At 36.6% G+C, this 16,630-nt stretch overlaps 1 protein-coding gene across 1 annotated transcript; it reads left to right on the forward strand.

Moving 5' to 3' along the window:
• Positions 1 to 240: 240 nt before the first annotated feature.
• Positions 241 to 3,490, forward strand: LOC110785783 (uncharacterized). Its single transcript, XM_056835728.1, has 2 exons — positions 241 to 2,990; positions 3,109 to 3,490. The coding sequence occupies exons 1-2, from the start codon at positions 241 to 243 to the stop codon at positions 3,488 to 3,490; spliced, it is 3,132 nt and encodes a 1,043-aa protein (XP_056691706.1).
• Positions 3,491 to 16,630: the final 13,140 nt, after the last annotated feature.

The raw sequence follows: 16,630 nt of genomic DNA on the forward strand, positions 1-16,630 counted from the left end.
AGTAGATCAACTACAAATTATTACATGTAGTGTGCATTTGATTGTTTTGTTAGTTAATGCTAATCTGTTATGCTATGATTGTGTTGTTCTACTTGTTATGGTAATCTGTCAGCTTGTTTATCCTAATATGTCAGCTTGTTTATGCCAATGTATTCTGCTGTGATTGTGGTGTTATACTTTTTTATGCTAATATGTTCTTCTGCTATCATTACACTTTTTTTTAAAAATATCATAACAGTTATGGATCGAAAATGGATGCATGCTAAGCGATGTAGTGATGATTATGAGCTAGGAGTAGAGGATTTTATTTCATTTGCAGTTGAACATTCGGAGGATGAGAATAATATTTTGTGTCCATGTGTTGAATGCAATAACATGGTTCGACTTGGTGTTGAAGTTATAAGAGATCATCTTATTACTAAGGGTATTAATCAACTATATAAGTGTTGGTTAAGCCACGGTGAAGTTTTAGGGGATGCTTCTTCTAACGTAGATACTGGTATGGGATTTGATACTTGGATGGAAGACGAGACACACGAAGAACTTACGTTTGATGATGACGGGGTAGAAGAAATGATTAATGCCTTACAAGAAAGCATTCAAGATTGTCCAGAGATGTTGGGTAACTTGTCTAGTGATGCAAAGAAACCATTGTATTCTGGATGTTCTAAATTTAGTAGATTATCTGGTGTGCTAAAACTGCTTAGCATTAAGGCGAGTAATGGCGTGACCGATAAATGCTTTACTGAGTTCATGGAAGCATTCCATGAGATTCTTCCCGAGGGAAACTTGCTTCCTTCTCGCACTTATGATGCTAAAAAGATGCTAACCTCAATTGGCTTGAGTTACGAGAGAATTCACGCTTGTCCAAATGATTGCATCTTGTATCGAAAAGAATATGCCTCATTAGAGAGTTGCTCCGAGTGTAGTGTTTCTAGATATAAGATAAATAAGGTGCCTGCCAAAGTCATGTGGTACTTTCCAATAATACCAAGATTCAGACGTCTTTTCAGTGTTCCAGTAGAGGCAAAGAATTTGACATGGCATGCGGATTCAGATGGAAGGGAGAAAGATGGTATGTTGAGACACCCTGCCGATTCTCCACAATGGGTCAAGATTGACAAAGACTTCCCTGATTTCGGAGCTGAACCTAGAAATTTGCGACTTGCCCTTGCAACTGATGGCATGAACCCTCATGATAATCAACGTAGCACTCATAGCATATGGCCGGTAATTTTAATGATATATAATCTTCCTCCGGCTTTGTGTATGAAGCGGAAGTATATGATGTTATCTACATTGATTTCGGGCCCAAAGCAACCAGGCCATGATATTGATGTTTATTTAGCACCATTAGTTGAAGATTTAAAGTTGTTGTGGGAGTCAGGTGTAGAGGTGTTTGATGCTCACCGTAAAGAAAATTTCAATTTAAAAGCCATGCTATTTGGCACTATTAATGACTTTCCGGCATATGGTAATCTCTCAGGATATAGTGTCAAAGGTTATAACGCTTGCCCTATATGTGATGAGAACACATCCTCGATTATAATACCTAACTCTAACAAGATTGTGTACATGGCAAATCGAAAGGGGCTTCCTGTGAAGCATCGTTACCGAAAGTGGAAAAAGGTTTTTAATGGTAAGTGCGAAGAAGGTAAATTTCCTATTCCTTTGTCTGGGGATCAGATATTTAAGAAAGTGCAAGGGTTGAATGTGAAACATGGAAAACTAAATGCCAACCAACTCCCTAGTAAGGGCTATAAGAAAGAGTCAGTTTTTTTTGGTCTTCCATACTGGAAGAACTTGTATGTTAGGCACTTTCTTGATGTGATGCATATTGAGAAGAATATTTGTGAAAGTTTGGTTGGTACACTCCTTAATATGCCCGACAAGAGTAAAGACGGGGAAAATGCGAGAAATGATTTAGCGCACTTGAAAATTAGAAAAGAATTGCATCCTGTAAAGAAGAAAGGAAGTCGTACCTATCTCCCACCGGCATGCTACACTCTTAGTAGGAAAGAAAAAAAGGTGCTTTGTGAGTCTTTACATGGAATTAAGGTTCCAGAGGGATATTCTTCTAACATTAAAAATCTTGTCTCAATGAAAGACCTAAAGTTGATAGGTATGAAATCTCATGACTATCACATTCTCATGGAGCATCTATTACCAGTGGCTATTCGCTCCATTTTACCAGATCATGTTCGAGATGCAATCACCAAACTTTGTATTTTCTTCAGTGAGATATGTAGCAAGGAGATTGACCCGTCGAAGTTGACTAGCTTGCAAAGTGGCATTATTATTACTTTATGCCAATTGGAGATGTATTTTCCGCCTTCCTTTTTCGACATAATGGTCCATTTAACTGTCCACTTGGTTAGAGAAATCCAACTGTGTGGGCCTGCTTATTTAAGATACATGTACCCTGTCGAGAGATACATGAAGATTTTGAAGGATTATGTTATGAATGGAAGTCGACCAGAAGGTTGCATTGCTGAGCGCTACGTGCTAGAAGAAGCCATTGAACATTGTAGTCAATTTCTTTCTTCGCTTGAAGCTGTAGGGATTCCAAAGCCTAGATATTCGGGAGGGATAGAAGGGAAGGGGATTATGGGATGCAAAGTGTTAACTATATCCCATGACATGTTGAACCAGGCACACTTGTATGTTTTACACAATAGTACCGAGGTTGATTCGTATGTGGAGAGACACATGGATATTTTGAGGGCCCAGTATCGAGGTAAGAATGAGAAATGGATCACCGATAAGCATAATTCCACCTTCATTGAATGGTTACAAGTTCAAGTTGTAAAGGAACTAGATAAGTCACCATCTAGCATTTCTGATAGATTGAAGTGGTTGTCTCGAGGTCCTCGTAGGGATGTATTATCATATTCTGGCTATCAAATTAATGGTTATACATTTTGCACAAAGGATAGAGACAAAGAGATAACAAATCAAAATAGTGGTGTGACTATTGTGGCAGAAGCTATGCATATCTCCAGTACAAGACAAAAATCCAATATATGCAAAAATGTCTTATTATGGGGTAATTGATCATATATGGGAATTGGATTACAGTGCTTTTAGACTTCCTATATTCTGTTGTAGATGGGTTGATAACAATAGTGGTGTTAGACTTGAGAAAAGACATGGGTTCACACTTATTGACCTTAACAGAACGGGTAGTAAAGATGATCTGTTCATATTGGCAAGTCAAGCAAAACAAGTCTTTTATGCAACTGATCCAGCTAACAATAGATGGTCTTTTGTTTTATCAACAAATAAACGCCATCCCTTTCAGATTCATGAAATAGATGATATGGAGGATGCTTCTTTCATGTGTCCATCAGGCCCTCCCAACGATCTAGCCGATGATCAAGCCCCCGAAGATGAGTTATATGTGCGCAATGATCACACAGAGGGGATGTGGATAGATGATGATGATTCTGAACCTTCTAATACAAGTAAACAGAAGAAAAGAAAACATTGAGATGGTTTCTTATGTTAGAAATGAAAACTCAAACTACTTTACTGGTCTGCTGATCTTGCTACTGATCCTGCACATTCTGACTACTAATTAAATATTGATCTACTGATCTTGCTACTTATCAATAGTATTTTGATGCTCTAAATATGTATCTACTGATTTGGTTCTAATCTGTTGCTTTTCCCATCTTTTTCATACTGATCAACTGATCTGCTCTAAATGCTGATTAAATACTGATCTACTGATCTTGCTACTAATCAATACTGATGTACTGATTTTTCACCGGTATTTGTTTCTTAAGTGAACTACTGCCAGATTCTATCAAAATATTGCCTGCGTTACTCTAATACGGGTGCTTGCATACTTAAAAACCTACTTAAGTTCTTAATTGTACACATTCGTGCACTTGTTGATGCTAGTCAGTTGAGTCCTTGTTCTGAATTGAGATTATTGTTCTTCATTCGCTAGCAGTGGTATACTGAAACTTGAAACAGATTGATGTTTCTGATGAGTCGATACTTTTTATCGTGACTCTATGAGGAATTAGGGTTAAGGGATCAATTATTCTTGTTGTTATCCTCTTGTTTAGAAAATCAGAACAGTGGGAAACAACACAAACTTCAAAACCTATGGACTCCGGCACGCTGCAACACTTTTATTTATTTTGATAACCTGACCTTTTTGTACTTACATTAAGTGTCACTTGTTTTCTCAGATCAATGGCTTCTTCACAGCAGCATACCACTGAATTTGTTCCCCTCCCAAAGAAAGGAAAAGAAGAAAAAGGTCGTGGAGCCACTAGAATGAGTAAAGTTGTTCGAGCAAGGAATAAGGGGCTCAAATTTCAGATTAATTGGAACATCAATGATTTACCAATTGGTAAACACAGTGTACCTATGATGAGTTATTGGGGAACTAGCATCCGCACTAATGTCCCAATTACTCTTAAGACATGGAAAAGTGTTCCTCAACGTTTGCTAGATTCTCTGTTTGAAGATGTTGCGGTAATAATATCATTAGTACATTTTGTTAAATAACTATTCTTTATATGATGGTGAACATCGACATTGATTAATTTTATTCTTTACTTCTTAGATAACATATAACATTGACCCCAAGAAGAAAAAATGGATGTTGAAAAAAGCTAATGCTGCTTGGACGAACTTCAAATCCGATCTCACAAGAAATTGGATTTGGACACCGCAAATGGAAATACGTACAGCTCCACCAAAGAAATACAATTTTATCAAGCCAAATGATTGGAAAGAGTTTGTTCAAAGTCGACTTACAAAAGAATGGGCGGTATGTTCTTTCTATACTCGTTAAAAGATTTACAGAAGAATGAGTGTTTCATTACTACTAGGTTAATAAACCAAATGCATAATCATTAAGCATGTTGTTCGATAGAAAATGGAAAAGCTGCTGCAGATTGTGATAGTTGTAGTGTAGGATTGCACAGAGAGTCACAGGAACACCTAAAGCACAGCAAACAAAAAGCAAATGGAACCAATTCAGTATCAATTCAGAACTCCCTGATGTGGCTTTTCTTCTACATCTTGTTTTGTGTATTCCTTATAATTAAGTAATGTACATTTTACAAGAGAATAATGAATTAAAATTAATTAATCAAGAGAACTGTACAGGCAGAAAGTTAGATTAAAAGTCTGGAAATAAAAACGGTGTAGGCTAATGTCAAGTTGAAGAAAAACACCAAAAGTAATGAGCTAAATCTGGAAAAAATTAACCTGGAAAATACCTTACAATCAGTGCCACATTGTTTGGTTGTCAATTCTCTTCTCGTTGTACTTTGTGCATCTGACAATGCCAAAAATGCAACTGAATTATTCAGTTTCTCGCAAAGAACTTTGCACTGCTCTTGCAGTAAAGAGGTATCCGTGTTGAATGTTCGATGACCATCTACAGCCATTCTTCTCCAGAACATATCATTTATTACTTGATCTGTAGCATTATTTGATAATAATAAGTACCTGATCTGTAGCCTTATTTCAGCACTGCTAAACAGATCTTGACCTATTTTTGTTTATCAGGAGAAGAGTGCAGCCGCAAAGAAGTCTGCAGGGGGACATTTATATCATCAAAAGCGTGCTCGTAGAGGATATGCTCGATTTGAGCAAGATGTGGTAAATGAATTTTGAGTATTTCTATGTTTAAATTGATATAAAATGTATCCTAGAAAGGTCACAATTTTAATTTCTTGTAGATCGAAGAGATGGCTAAGAAACGCATTTATGTATCATCGGTTAGTCGAGCTCAACTGTGGAAATTAATGAGGATCGACAACAAAGGGAATATTCAGGAAGGGGCTAAAGAAGTTGCTAAGCGCATAGTATGAGTTTGATATGGAGTGATATCTGATTTGTTATATAATAATATGTTTATCAATGTAATAAATTTCTTTGTAACTTTGTTTCTTATGAATGCTGTAGGATTATTTTATGCATCAAGCTGAAAAAGGAGAGATTGAAGACACGGGTAGGCTAGATGTATTTTCTAAGGCCTTGGAGGAGAAACGATATGGTGGTCGTGTGAGAGGGGTTGGAGTTGGAGTGACAAATACAGATTATTTTGGAGCGATAACAAGTAGAAAAGAGTATATGGATCAAGTGACAAAATTGTGCTCACGGGTTAAAATCTTGGAGCGGGAAATAAAGGATATGAAGAGCAGAAAGCCTAAGGGAAGAAAGAATCATTCGGTGGAGGAGGAGGAAGACGAGGAGGAGGAGGAGAAAGACGAGGAGGAGGAGGAGGAGGAGGAGAAAGACGAGGAGGAGGAGGACGATGAAATGGACGTCGAGGAGGAGAATCTTGATGGCTTAATGTTCGATCACATTCGGGACACGCCTAAGGCTAGTTCTCCTGAGGTAAATAGATTAAATATTTTCATTGAACCATGTGCCTATGTCAATTCCGTTTCTTTGACTGATTTAGTTGGCTTCCTAATAAGACTTTGGTTCCATTTCTTTGACTGACGCATACCTTAAAAATCTGATTGGACAAGGAAACTCCATTATGATCAGGACACACAACAATATAGATTAAAAGTTTCTCATATATAAGTTCTCATATACTTATGGTATTAGATTAAAAGTTTCTCAACAGATGAGCAGCAGCATACTGCAGTCAGCAGCAGCGTACTGCAGTCAGCAATATCACCTGACTCGTTCTATTTTTGCTGGTTCTTATGCTCTCTAATTCAGTTTAAGTGCTTTCCTTTGAACAACTAACATGACAAAGTTTAATTTATAGGAGAATGTCGAAGTTTTGAAGCTAGATCACATTGGGGACGCAACTACAAAACAAGATATTTGTATTATTCCCGAGGTAAATAGATTGAACCAAATAATTCTGATTTGAAAAAACAATCTGCCACATTCTCGTGATTTCTGAATTAATTTAGATAAAGAAACATGACTAATGCGATTTCCATTGACGTTGATGCTGTGAATTTGTAACTCATTTGTTGACTCTTGTAGGGTTTAACTCCTTGCAAATTAGCATTGTCCAATCCTCGGTATCGAGTGGTTGCTACGGGGAATGCTCACAACTTCAAAACTGGCACAGTGATGCATCTACTACCAATACCATCAGGATATGCACGAGTTTGTATCAGCTATTCTACGGAGATGGACACTCCTTTGCCCGTGCCGCTTGAAGGAGAAGCTGTAACCATCGGAGAAGCTATAGGGACCCTTGTTTTCTGGCCTATAGAACTTATTGTTCTAGATACGGCGGTAAAAATTATTTCTACATGTGTATTATTTATGGTTTTTAACATTGTTTATGAACGACGATTGTGTTACTTATAGGCGGAAATTTCTTCAAAAGATAATGACAAACAAGTAGAATCCATCAAAACTCCAACATCGTCAACAGGAGAATCTCACAAGGTAGACGACGGTTGTGAGGAAAATGTAGATGTGGCTACCCTTCCAGAATGCCTTTTTATGTTCCATATCTGTGTTTCGAAGATGGAACGTAACGAACAAATTAAAATGCCAATTCACATTGGAGTAACAACACAAAGCAAGAACATCTTTCTTGGTAGGAAAGAAATCTTCCGTCTCCTTGCACAGAAAGAACTTGAACTGCCCCATATATTGACATATATGTCGTAAGTATATATTCCTTTTTGTTTCATTTCCTTGAAATTAACTTATCCGTTTGAATTTTGAAATCTAGGGAATTGTTACATCTTCTTTCTAATAGTCCTTAATATACATATTTTTCCTTGAAAATTTATAGGAAGTTATATGATCGATGTTGTTTGACTGGATGCTCTGCTTTGTTTGGGTTTTTATGCCCATCGGGGATATCCCTCTTTACCGAATTTAAAAAAGGGGAGTCGAAGAAGGTAAAAGAGTGCAAAAGAAGTCGGACGCAATATATTGTAGACACACTAAAAGAAATGGCGGCTAAAGGAAAAATCTTCATTGCTCCATATAATGCTCAGTATAATATCTTTCACTCACTTATATTTAAATGTTTGCGTATTGAGAATCTTTCTCCTATGACTTAAAATTTGATATCTTGGTTCGTAGGTTTCATTGGGTTTTGTGCGTTATTGATCCTTACAATAACACAGTATATTACTTGGATTATTTTCGTACTCTTGAATTCATAGGAAACGAAAACGGCATCATTGGGGATTTACTTGAAATCGTTAACACGTAAGTGAGTTTAATTAACAACCATTGCTTGTCTTTAATTAAATTTTTATATGATAATTAACTAATGGTCTTGTCTTAATTTTTGTTTCCCTTTAGAGCACTTCTCCAATTTCGAAGTGACAGGGAGCTTGCCACAAAGTTAAAGATGACCACAAAATGGATAAAAATATAAGTAAGCATTTTATATATTATTTTATTAGCTCGAGCTGAAAATGTATGGAATATTTACAGACCTGTGGTTTATTTTGTAGTGTCCTTGCCAAGAAGATTACATAGATTGTGGATATTATGTGATGAGATTCATGAAGGAGATAATCTCACACAAGCGACTTCAAATTCCTGAAGAAGTAAGTCTTATTTCTGCTGAACCTTTTTGTTTTGCAAATCTGAACTTAGTGTTGCTGTGTATTTTCCGGACACTGCAAAGATTAGCTGAACTTAATATGTTGGAGTGTATGGGTGCGTTATATTTTGAAACAGGGGAAGGAAAGTCTAGTTGCTGTGGGGGACTAATTTGTTGGAGTGTATGGGTGCGTTATACTAAAGGTCATATACATAATTGTCCATGCTTTTAGTAGAAGCAGTCTTTAATTGCATCGTTTTCTGACAAATCTCATCCTTTAACTAGATCATTTAAGTATAGAAGTAGTTTAGTGGTCTGAAATTTTTGGAGTCTAGTGTTGACAGTCCTGCTTATACTTCTACTGCTGTTGACTGTCCTGCTTCTTGTCCTGCTGCTGTGTTTGTTGATCAGCAACTGTCTAGCCATTGAATCAGCAACTCTGTTTGTTGATCGAGCTTCATAAATCAGACTAGTTCCTGTAAGTTATTTATAGGAATGCATAAGATATGAGAGAGTAGCATAGGCAGACTGTGACTGAGTACTCAAGATAGTAATCTGATTTAGTAATCTGGCCATACTAAATCTGATGTCTCATATAATCTGACCATATATTCCCTTTTCTAGCTGCTTCATAAATCCTCATAAATCCCCAAAATGTACAGCAGAATCGTACAATAATAGCCAAGACAACCTGAGACTTGCTGCTGACCATATATTCCCTTTGCTAGCTGCTAGTTGTTAATTATTTCAGACTGGCTGCTAGAAATGCCATAGAAGCTGGTAGTTGTTAATGATTTCAGACTGGCTGCTAGAAATGCCAAGGAAGAAACATTGCAGAGTGAAATGGTTATGGAATTTTTCAATCCCATATTTAGTATGCAAGTGTTTGTAACTGGAAAATCAATATCTTGGATGAGCATTGGGTGTAACATTTTAAACAATTGTGTGGCTTGTATAGGTCACTTTGAGATAGGTTTGATACAAATTCACCTAATACAACCAACCTATGTTAAGTGATAATCTATTCCTATAATGTGAAGTTTAGATTTTTTTTTCCATATATGGCACTTATTGTTTATTGTAATACTAATTCTTACGGGTTTTTTCCCATCTATATATGTATGAATATCTTATACCCCTATTGTTTCGCAGTACTTTTCAGATTGTCAGTTTCCAAGTTATGACACGGAGCAGATTGACGAAGTAAGAGTTGAGTGGGTGCGCCATGTTGTTCAACAAATGTATAATGGCTAGGTTACGTTGAATGAACCAACAAACATACAACTTTATTAATTAATGTATTTTGCGTAGTTTAATGTTTAGAATTTTATTTGTGACCTATGTAATCTGTTTTATTAGGATGACTTGTAAAAATTCTTTCCATTGAGGTTTGGGAATTAATATTCAACTATTCACTACTCTTCAATATATGGTTTTATTTTGCGGAAAAAAATGAAATGCTTTTCAGGTAGGCAGCGATATTATAAATAATTAAAAAAAATTAAACAAAACTTTAACAGCGCTTCTTAACATCCGCTATTAGAAAATAATTTGAAAGATGGCGCCAAATCTTCAACAGCGTTTCTTTAATAGCGTTTATAATGTGCTATGAAAGAAACATTTGAATTATCCTAGATGTTACATATGACAGCGCTTTTGAAAAGCGCTATTAAAGGTACCTTTTACTTTTAATAGCGAAGCCATCAACAGCGCTTCAAGAAGCGCTGTTAAATGCATTATTAAGCGCTGTTAAATGCAATTTCTGTCGTAGTGCTTTCTGACAAGGTGAACAAACTCTGCAACTGTTTCTTCTCTTGGTTCACTTAGGTATAGTTGCTTGAAGCGAACAAACCCACTGTGCAGTGAATTGAGCAAGATAGAGACTGCCATCCTTTCGCTTATTGTTGTTCCTAGCAGACATAGGCGATCAAAGTATGAAAGCATAAGCTCCACATGGAACCTTATTGGGACGCCTACCCTGTGTTTAGTGAGAAGGAGCTGAACATGTGTTTCTGGGACCTCCATCCTATAACACCTATTAGGAGAACTAACCTTTAGACCAGACATTGATTCAATCAACTCATGGACGTTCAGGTCCATGTCCTCCGTCTTTCCACAACAGATATCCCCTCAGATTTTTGATGAGCGTAAAAGGTTCGTAAACTTCAAACCTTCTAGCCCATTCATCAGGGATATTGTTCAGCATGAGACTCATAACCTTTTTGAGGTCCGTATCCCAAGCGGAAAATCTTTCAGGGGTCATGTCTCTGGCATAGTAGCTTGGCATGGGATGGAGCAGTACATACTCAAGTCCATTGAGTCTGACTACTTCAACTACCTTAGCTTCCCATTCAAGAAAATTTGTTAGGTTCAGCTTGACCATAAGCTCAGAACCGACGATGATGTTTTGATTGTTGTTTGCCATAATTTAAAACTACAATGAAAAAGAATAAACAAATAAATAACCATTCACAGTTTCTCTTAATAAACTTAAATTCTAGCATACATGCATAATTCAATGTTCATTAAGCATTTTATTCAAGTTATGTGTTCCGTCAGGTGTGAATAAAATGATTCCAAGACCCTAAAACCATTGAAGAATTAAGCACATTATGTATTTTGACTCAATTCTAAAACATTTTAGGTAAGCAAAAGCCTTTTGCTAATAGTCTAAAACTACTCTTGGTTGATAGGTACGTCTAAGAACTTATTAGGTAAACCTATCTATTTTGCCACGACATAAAAGGACTCCTTACTTATATCGTTGAGTTTCACCAAAACTAACATGTACTCACAATTATTTGTGTACCTTACCCCTTTAGGATCAATAAGTAACTCCTCGCTGAGCGTAAAACTATTACTAGATTGATGTAAAGGTTATCCAAGTAAGTGTTATTTTGGCATGGCACCTTTTAACTCAATTTTCAAGTTTGGAACTTAAGGCTCTTACTATGTTGGTTAGATTTTAAGTGATCTAAAATCCTTAATCATGCAACATAATCAAGCTACAATCTCATGCATATTTAAGACATATTTAAAAGCAATAAATAACTTAAAGCATGCATAAGATAAATGTGATCTAGTATGGCCCGACTTCATCTTGAAGCTTCAACTTCAAAGTCCGTCTTGAAAATGGTTTGGAAACTCCGTCTTGAATTTCACCATGGGATGCTCCATTTTCTTCAAATAGGATCAGCTATAATTAAACTAATTACAACTATTTGATGGTACGCAGACCATATTTGAATTGAAAAAACAAATTTGGTGCATTAGACCAATTACATTCAAATTAATGGTACGCAGACCATATTTTCTATCCTATTTAGGCCATACTAGTCACTTCATAACCTGCAAAACAGTACATATACAATATATACCATTCACCCATTCATTATCATGAATGGCCCACATAGCTGGTTAGTTAAAACACGTTATGCATCACTTAAATATTTGCAGCAATTAATCAAGGGCACCAATAATCTACCAATTATTCAGTCCTTATTAATTCTAATCAAGTTGTTTAACCTTAAAGGATTTGTAGACCTAATCAAGAGTTTATGACTAAAAAATGCTCCCACTTAAACCAATAACTTTATATGCTTTACTAATTTTAAACATAAAATTGTATTTCTAGTCTAACCGGAAACATACAAATTTAATTAAAATTTAAAGCTCATATAAAATTATAATTGAATCCACTTATTTAATTTATTTTCAGTTGAATTAAATGAATTTAAATTAATTCAAGGTTTTTAATTTTAGTAAAATAATTAGAATAAATGAAAATTTATAATAATTATAATATTCAAAACTAAAATCCAAGAAAACAATTTAAATTATTAATTTTAAAATTAATTAAAATTATTCGAACTAAAAGACTCAAATTAAAATTCAAAACGATTCAATCGTAACACGAAGAGCACTGGGGCTTGCGCCCAAGCCCCATCGTGTGCACGACCAATCGCATGCCCATGGCACATCGTAGCAGCAGCCACGCGCAAACGCAGCAAGCCAAGCCACGCTTGCGCGCAGCCTGCTCGCCCGCATGCATCGCAGCAGCTACCGAAGGAGTGCTCGCTCGCTAGGTGCAAGCAAGCCCTCGTGGCGAGGCAGCGCTCGTTGGTGCGCAGAGCAGCGATCGTTGGGCGACCCAGCTCTCGCCCTCGCGCGCGCGCCTTGTCATGTGCCACGCCCATCGCCCTTCGCCCATAGCACACAACACACACGCACAAGCTCCCTTGCCTCGTGCGCGCGCCATGCCTTGGTTGCTCGCTGCATTCGTACCGCACGGGCGACGAGCTCCCTTGCTCGTCGTCGCGTGCCCGCACTATACAACACCCCTTAAGGGTAACGCGTAGCTTCCATTGCTTTGTGCATGCAACATTTATGGGCGTTTTTCATAAAAAAATTTAATTTTTAATTTAAAATTAATGACAAATTAATAAATCATATTAATTTCATGATTTTAGGGCGAAAAATCAAAAATTTATTAATCAATTAATTTCCGATTAACATGGATTCAAATCTAGGTCATAAAAATTTAAAATTTATCATAAATTAACAATTTTTATGGTGGTTTTTAATCATGGGTGCCTAATTAAATTATTAATTAATTATGAAAATCAAATCAATTCTAAATTATTCGAATTTCAACAAATTAATCATAATTACAAATTAGGTTGTATAATTAACAAGCCTAGGAATTCAAACTTGTTAAACATATACTGTAGGTCAATCAAAAATTCAAGATTTATAAACAAGAAACGCAAATATTCAATTTAACATCTTAAATTTACAAACTTTTGCGTTCGAAAAACTAAAACCTCCTAAAAGTCATAGTTAGGCTTCGAATTTGGGAATTCTGGGTTCGGCCAAAAATTCCTATTTATGTCAAAATTTTAGAATGCCTTTTACATGTGGAATTGACACAAAAATCACTCGATTTGGTTGAGTAACGAAAAAACTGCCGAAAAACTGCGTACATATAATTAAATAAACGCAATTTGCAATTAATTAACAATTACGAAAATTAATCACCCCTTTTAATTCCTTGCAAATTTGTAAAATTTAACCATGTTATGCAATTTAGATTATGAAAATAATAAGGGGCTCGTGATACCACTGTGAGGTTATGATACATATGTCAAAACATAAATCATGCGGAAAACCTTAATCCCAGGAAACATATTATTTACACATAATCATATACCATAATTTAGATGCATACACTTTATAGCGGGCCCTCCCTAGCTGCGCCCGAACCGAACAAGAACAAGTCTTTAGGACTCCAATTGTCGTCCCTCTGTAGATAGTCCACAGCACGTCCGGATCCGCCTTAGGCTTGACCAACTAGAATCGCCCTTAAGGTTCTAAGAATTTCGGCTAAATGGGTTGCAAGTGTTTGGCTGATTTTTGCTTCAAAATCTTACCTTTAAATACTTGAATGATTTATATAAATTTGTGACCCTAGGCCCCTATTTATAGAGTTATGGAAAAGGACTTATAATCCTATTAGAATACTAAGTTAGTTTAATTAGAATCCTGCTAGGACTCTATTAAATAAACTTTATCTATTAGGATTAGGATTGAATCATATGTCGAATCCCAATAGCTTTAGGATTCGTATAGCACGCACACGAGCATCACACGAGCACCGTACACCCGCGCAGGCCTTGCGGCCCATGCTGAGCGCACAACGCCTCGGCCCAGCTCGCTGCCTGTGATCCGCGCGCGCTCCCAAGGTCTTGGCTAGGCCTGGCCTTGCGCTGGGCCTGGTCGAGGCTTGGCGTGTGTTGGTGATGTGTGTGGCTTGCTGGGCGATGGCCTGTCTTCGTGTTGGGCCTTCGTCTAGCGAGCCTCGTCCGATGCTAATTCGTACGATACGCTTCCGATTAAATTCCCGATTCCGGAATTCATTTCCGATACGAACAATATTTAATATTTCCGATTCCGGAATTAATTTCCGTTTCGAACAAATATTTAATATTTCCGTTTCCGGAATTATTTTCCGATTTCGATAATATTTCCGATTCTGACAATATTTCCGATTACGGCAATGTTTCCATTTCCAATAATATTTTCCGATACGTACCATGTTTCCGTTTCCGGTAACATCTACGACTTGGATAATATTTATATTTCCGATACGATCCATATTTCCGTTTCCGGCAATATCATCGTTTCAGGAGTATTCATTTCTTGCTTTTGACGATCTCAGCTCCCACTGAAACCAAGATCTGTCGATTCCGAATATCCATAGATGGAGTATTTAATGCCATTAAATACTTGATCCGTTTACGTACTATTTGTGTGACCCTACGGGTTCAGTCAAGAGTAAGCTGTGGATTAATATCAGTAATTCCACTTGAACTGAAGCGGCCTCTAGCTAGGCATTCAGCTCACTTGATCTCACTGAATTATTAACTTGTTAATTAATACTGAACCGCATTTATTAGACTTAACATTAAATGCATACTTGGACCAAGGGCATTATTTCCTTCAAATAAAATATTCATTAAGTAATCTATTTATGGTTATTCGGAAATGATGGATCTTGGTTCTAGTGGGAGCTAAAATCACCAAAAGGCAAAGAAAGAATATTTGTCGGAAATGATGATATTACCGGAAAAAGAAATTTGGTTCATGATGGAAATATAAATATTATCCAAGATATTGCCGGAAACGGAAATATGATTCGTATCGGAAAATATTAACGGAAATTGAAATATTGCCGGAAACAGAAATATTACAAGAATCGGAAATATTGTCGGAATCGGAAATATTATCGAAAACGTAAATATTGTTCGAATGGGAAAACGAATCAGAAGCACGACGAGCGACTGCTCGACGAGCAAGCCCGCGAGACGCAAGGCCCAGCGCAAGCTCCAGGTCCAGCGCCCATCAGACTTGCGCACGCCAAGCCGCTCCCAGCGATGGGTCGTGTGCTATGACTTGGGCGCCAAGCCACGAGCAGCAGCGTGGGCCTCAAGCCACGCGTGCTACAGCACTTGCCCAGTCCCCGCGCATGGCTTGTGCGCCAAGTCTACTGGGTCTCAAACCTTTGTTTTCCTAATCCTACAATTGTTGGAATTCTAGTATAATTAGAGTATAGTTATTTCTATAATTCTAAAGAGTTTGCGTTTAACTAAAAGCCAAAAATCTTTAGTTATTTGATTCCCAGTAGGATTGTCATTCCCTATTTCCACCCTATAAATATGTGGTTCATGATCGCAATTTATAACATACATACAACATTGAATAGAAACAGAAAGGTCAAATAGGAACGTTATTTATGAAAATATGAAGATTATTTATGAACAGATGGAGTAATAAAGTCAATACTTTACTACACCGTATAATATATCAGTTGAAGTCTCCAAGTTTTGTAAAGAGACATATTGGATCAGCAGCTAAAAAGATTGTGCAATTTAGTAAAATGTTCAAAACTACTACTTATATCGTTGGTGATCTGACAATCCAGTGAAACGGCATTTCTGAAACAACATCCATAAAAGAAACAAGTACAAATATCCCAGTTTATACTGTTAGATTTTCACCCAAAACCAGAATACAGGATGACACCAAACGGTAGAAGCTTGCATCAACTTTGAGTAACAGAATAATATCATCAAAAAATTTCTAATGTTAAGTGCTAGTAGAACTTGTGAAGCTACACCAACATCTATTACTATATACTAAAAGACACACCAGGAATGACACATGTCACGTCTGAAAAAAAATAAATTATTATTTATTTAGGAAAAATTAAATCAATTGGTGTTGATGAACTCATTTACGAAATATATTTTATTTTATTAGCTTTCTTATAAATGATTATTAAATTATTAAAAGTATTACATAAAATGATTTACGGAGTAGTAATAATCGTGCGTTTCACGGGTATTAAACTAGTCAGTACATAATTCAGAGCTATATACAAATAGATAGTAGCATTAGCATACCCCAGTTAATCAGTTTATCACACAATACAATCTGTAGCAGCAATATTTGCATACATTGTGATCTAGGTGATTCAAAAATATGAAATCCAGCTCTTACATTCTTAGCAATCATAGCACCAAGAATATTCCTAGCAATCAAGATACAGACAGA

The sequence above is a fragment of the Spinacia oleracea genome, chromosome 2, assembly GCF_020520425.1.
Source record: "Spinacia oleracea cultivar Varoflay chromosome 2, BTI_SOV_V1, whole genome shotgun sequence".
In the NCBI taxonomy this organism is placed as follows: Eukaryota; Viridiplantae; Streptophyta; class Magnoliopsida; order Caryophyllales; family Amaranthaceae; genus Spinacia; species Spinacia oleracea.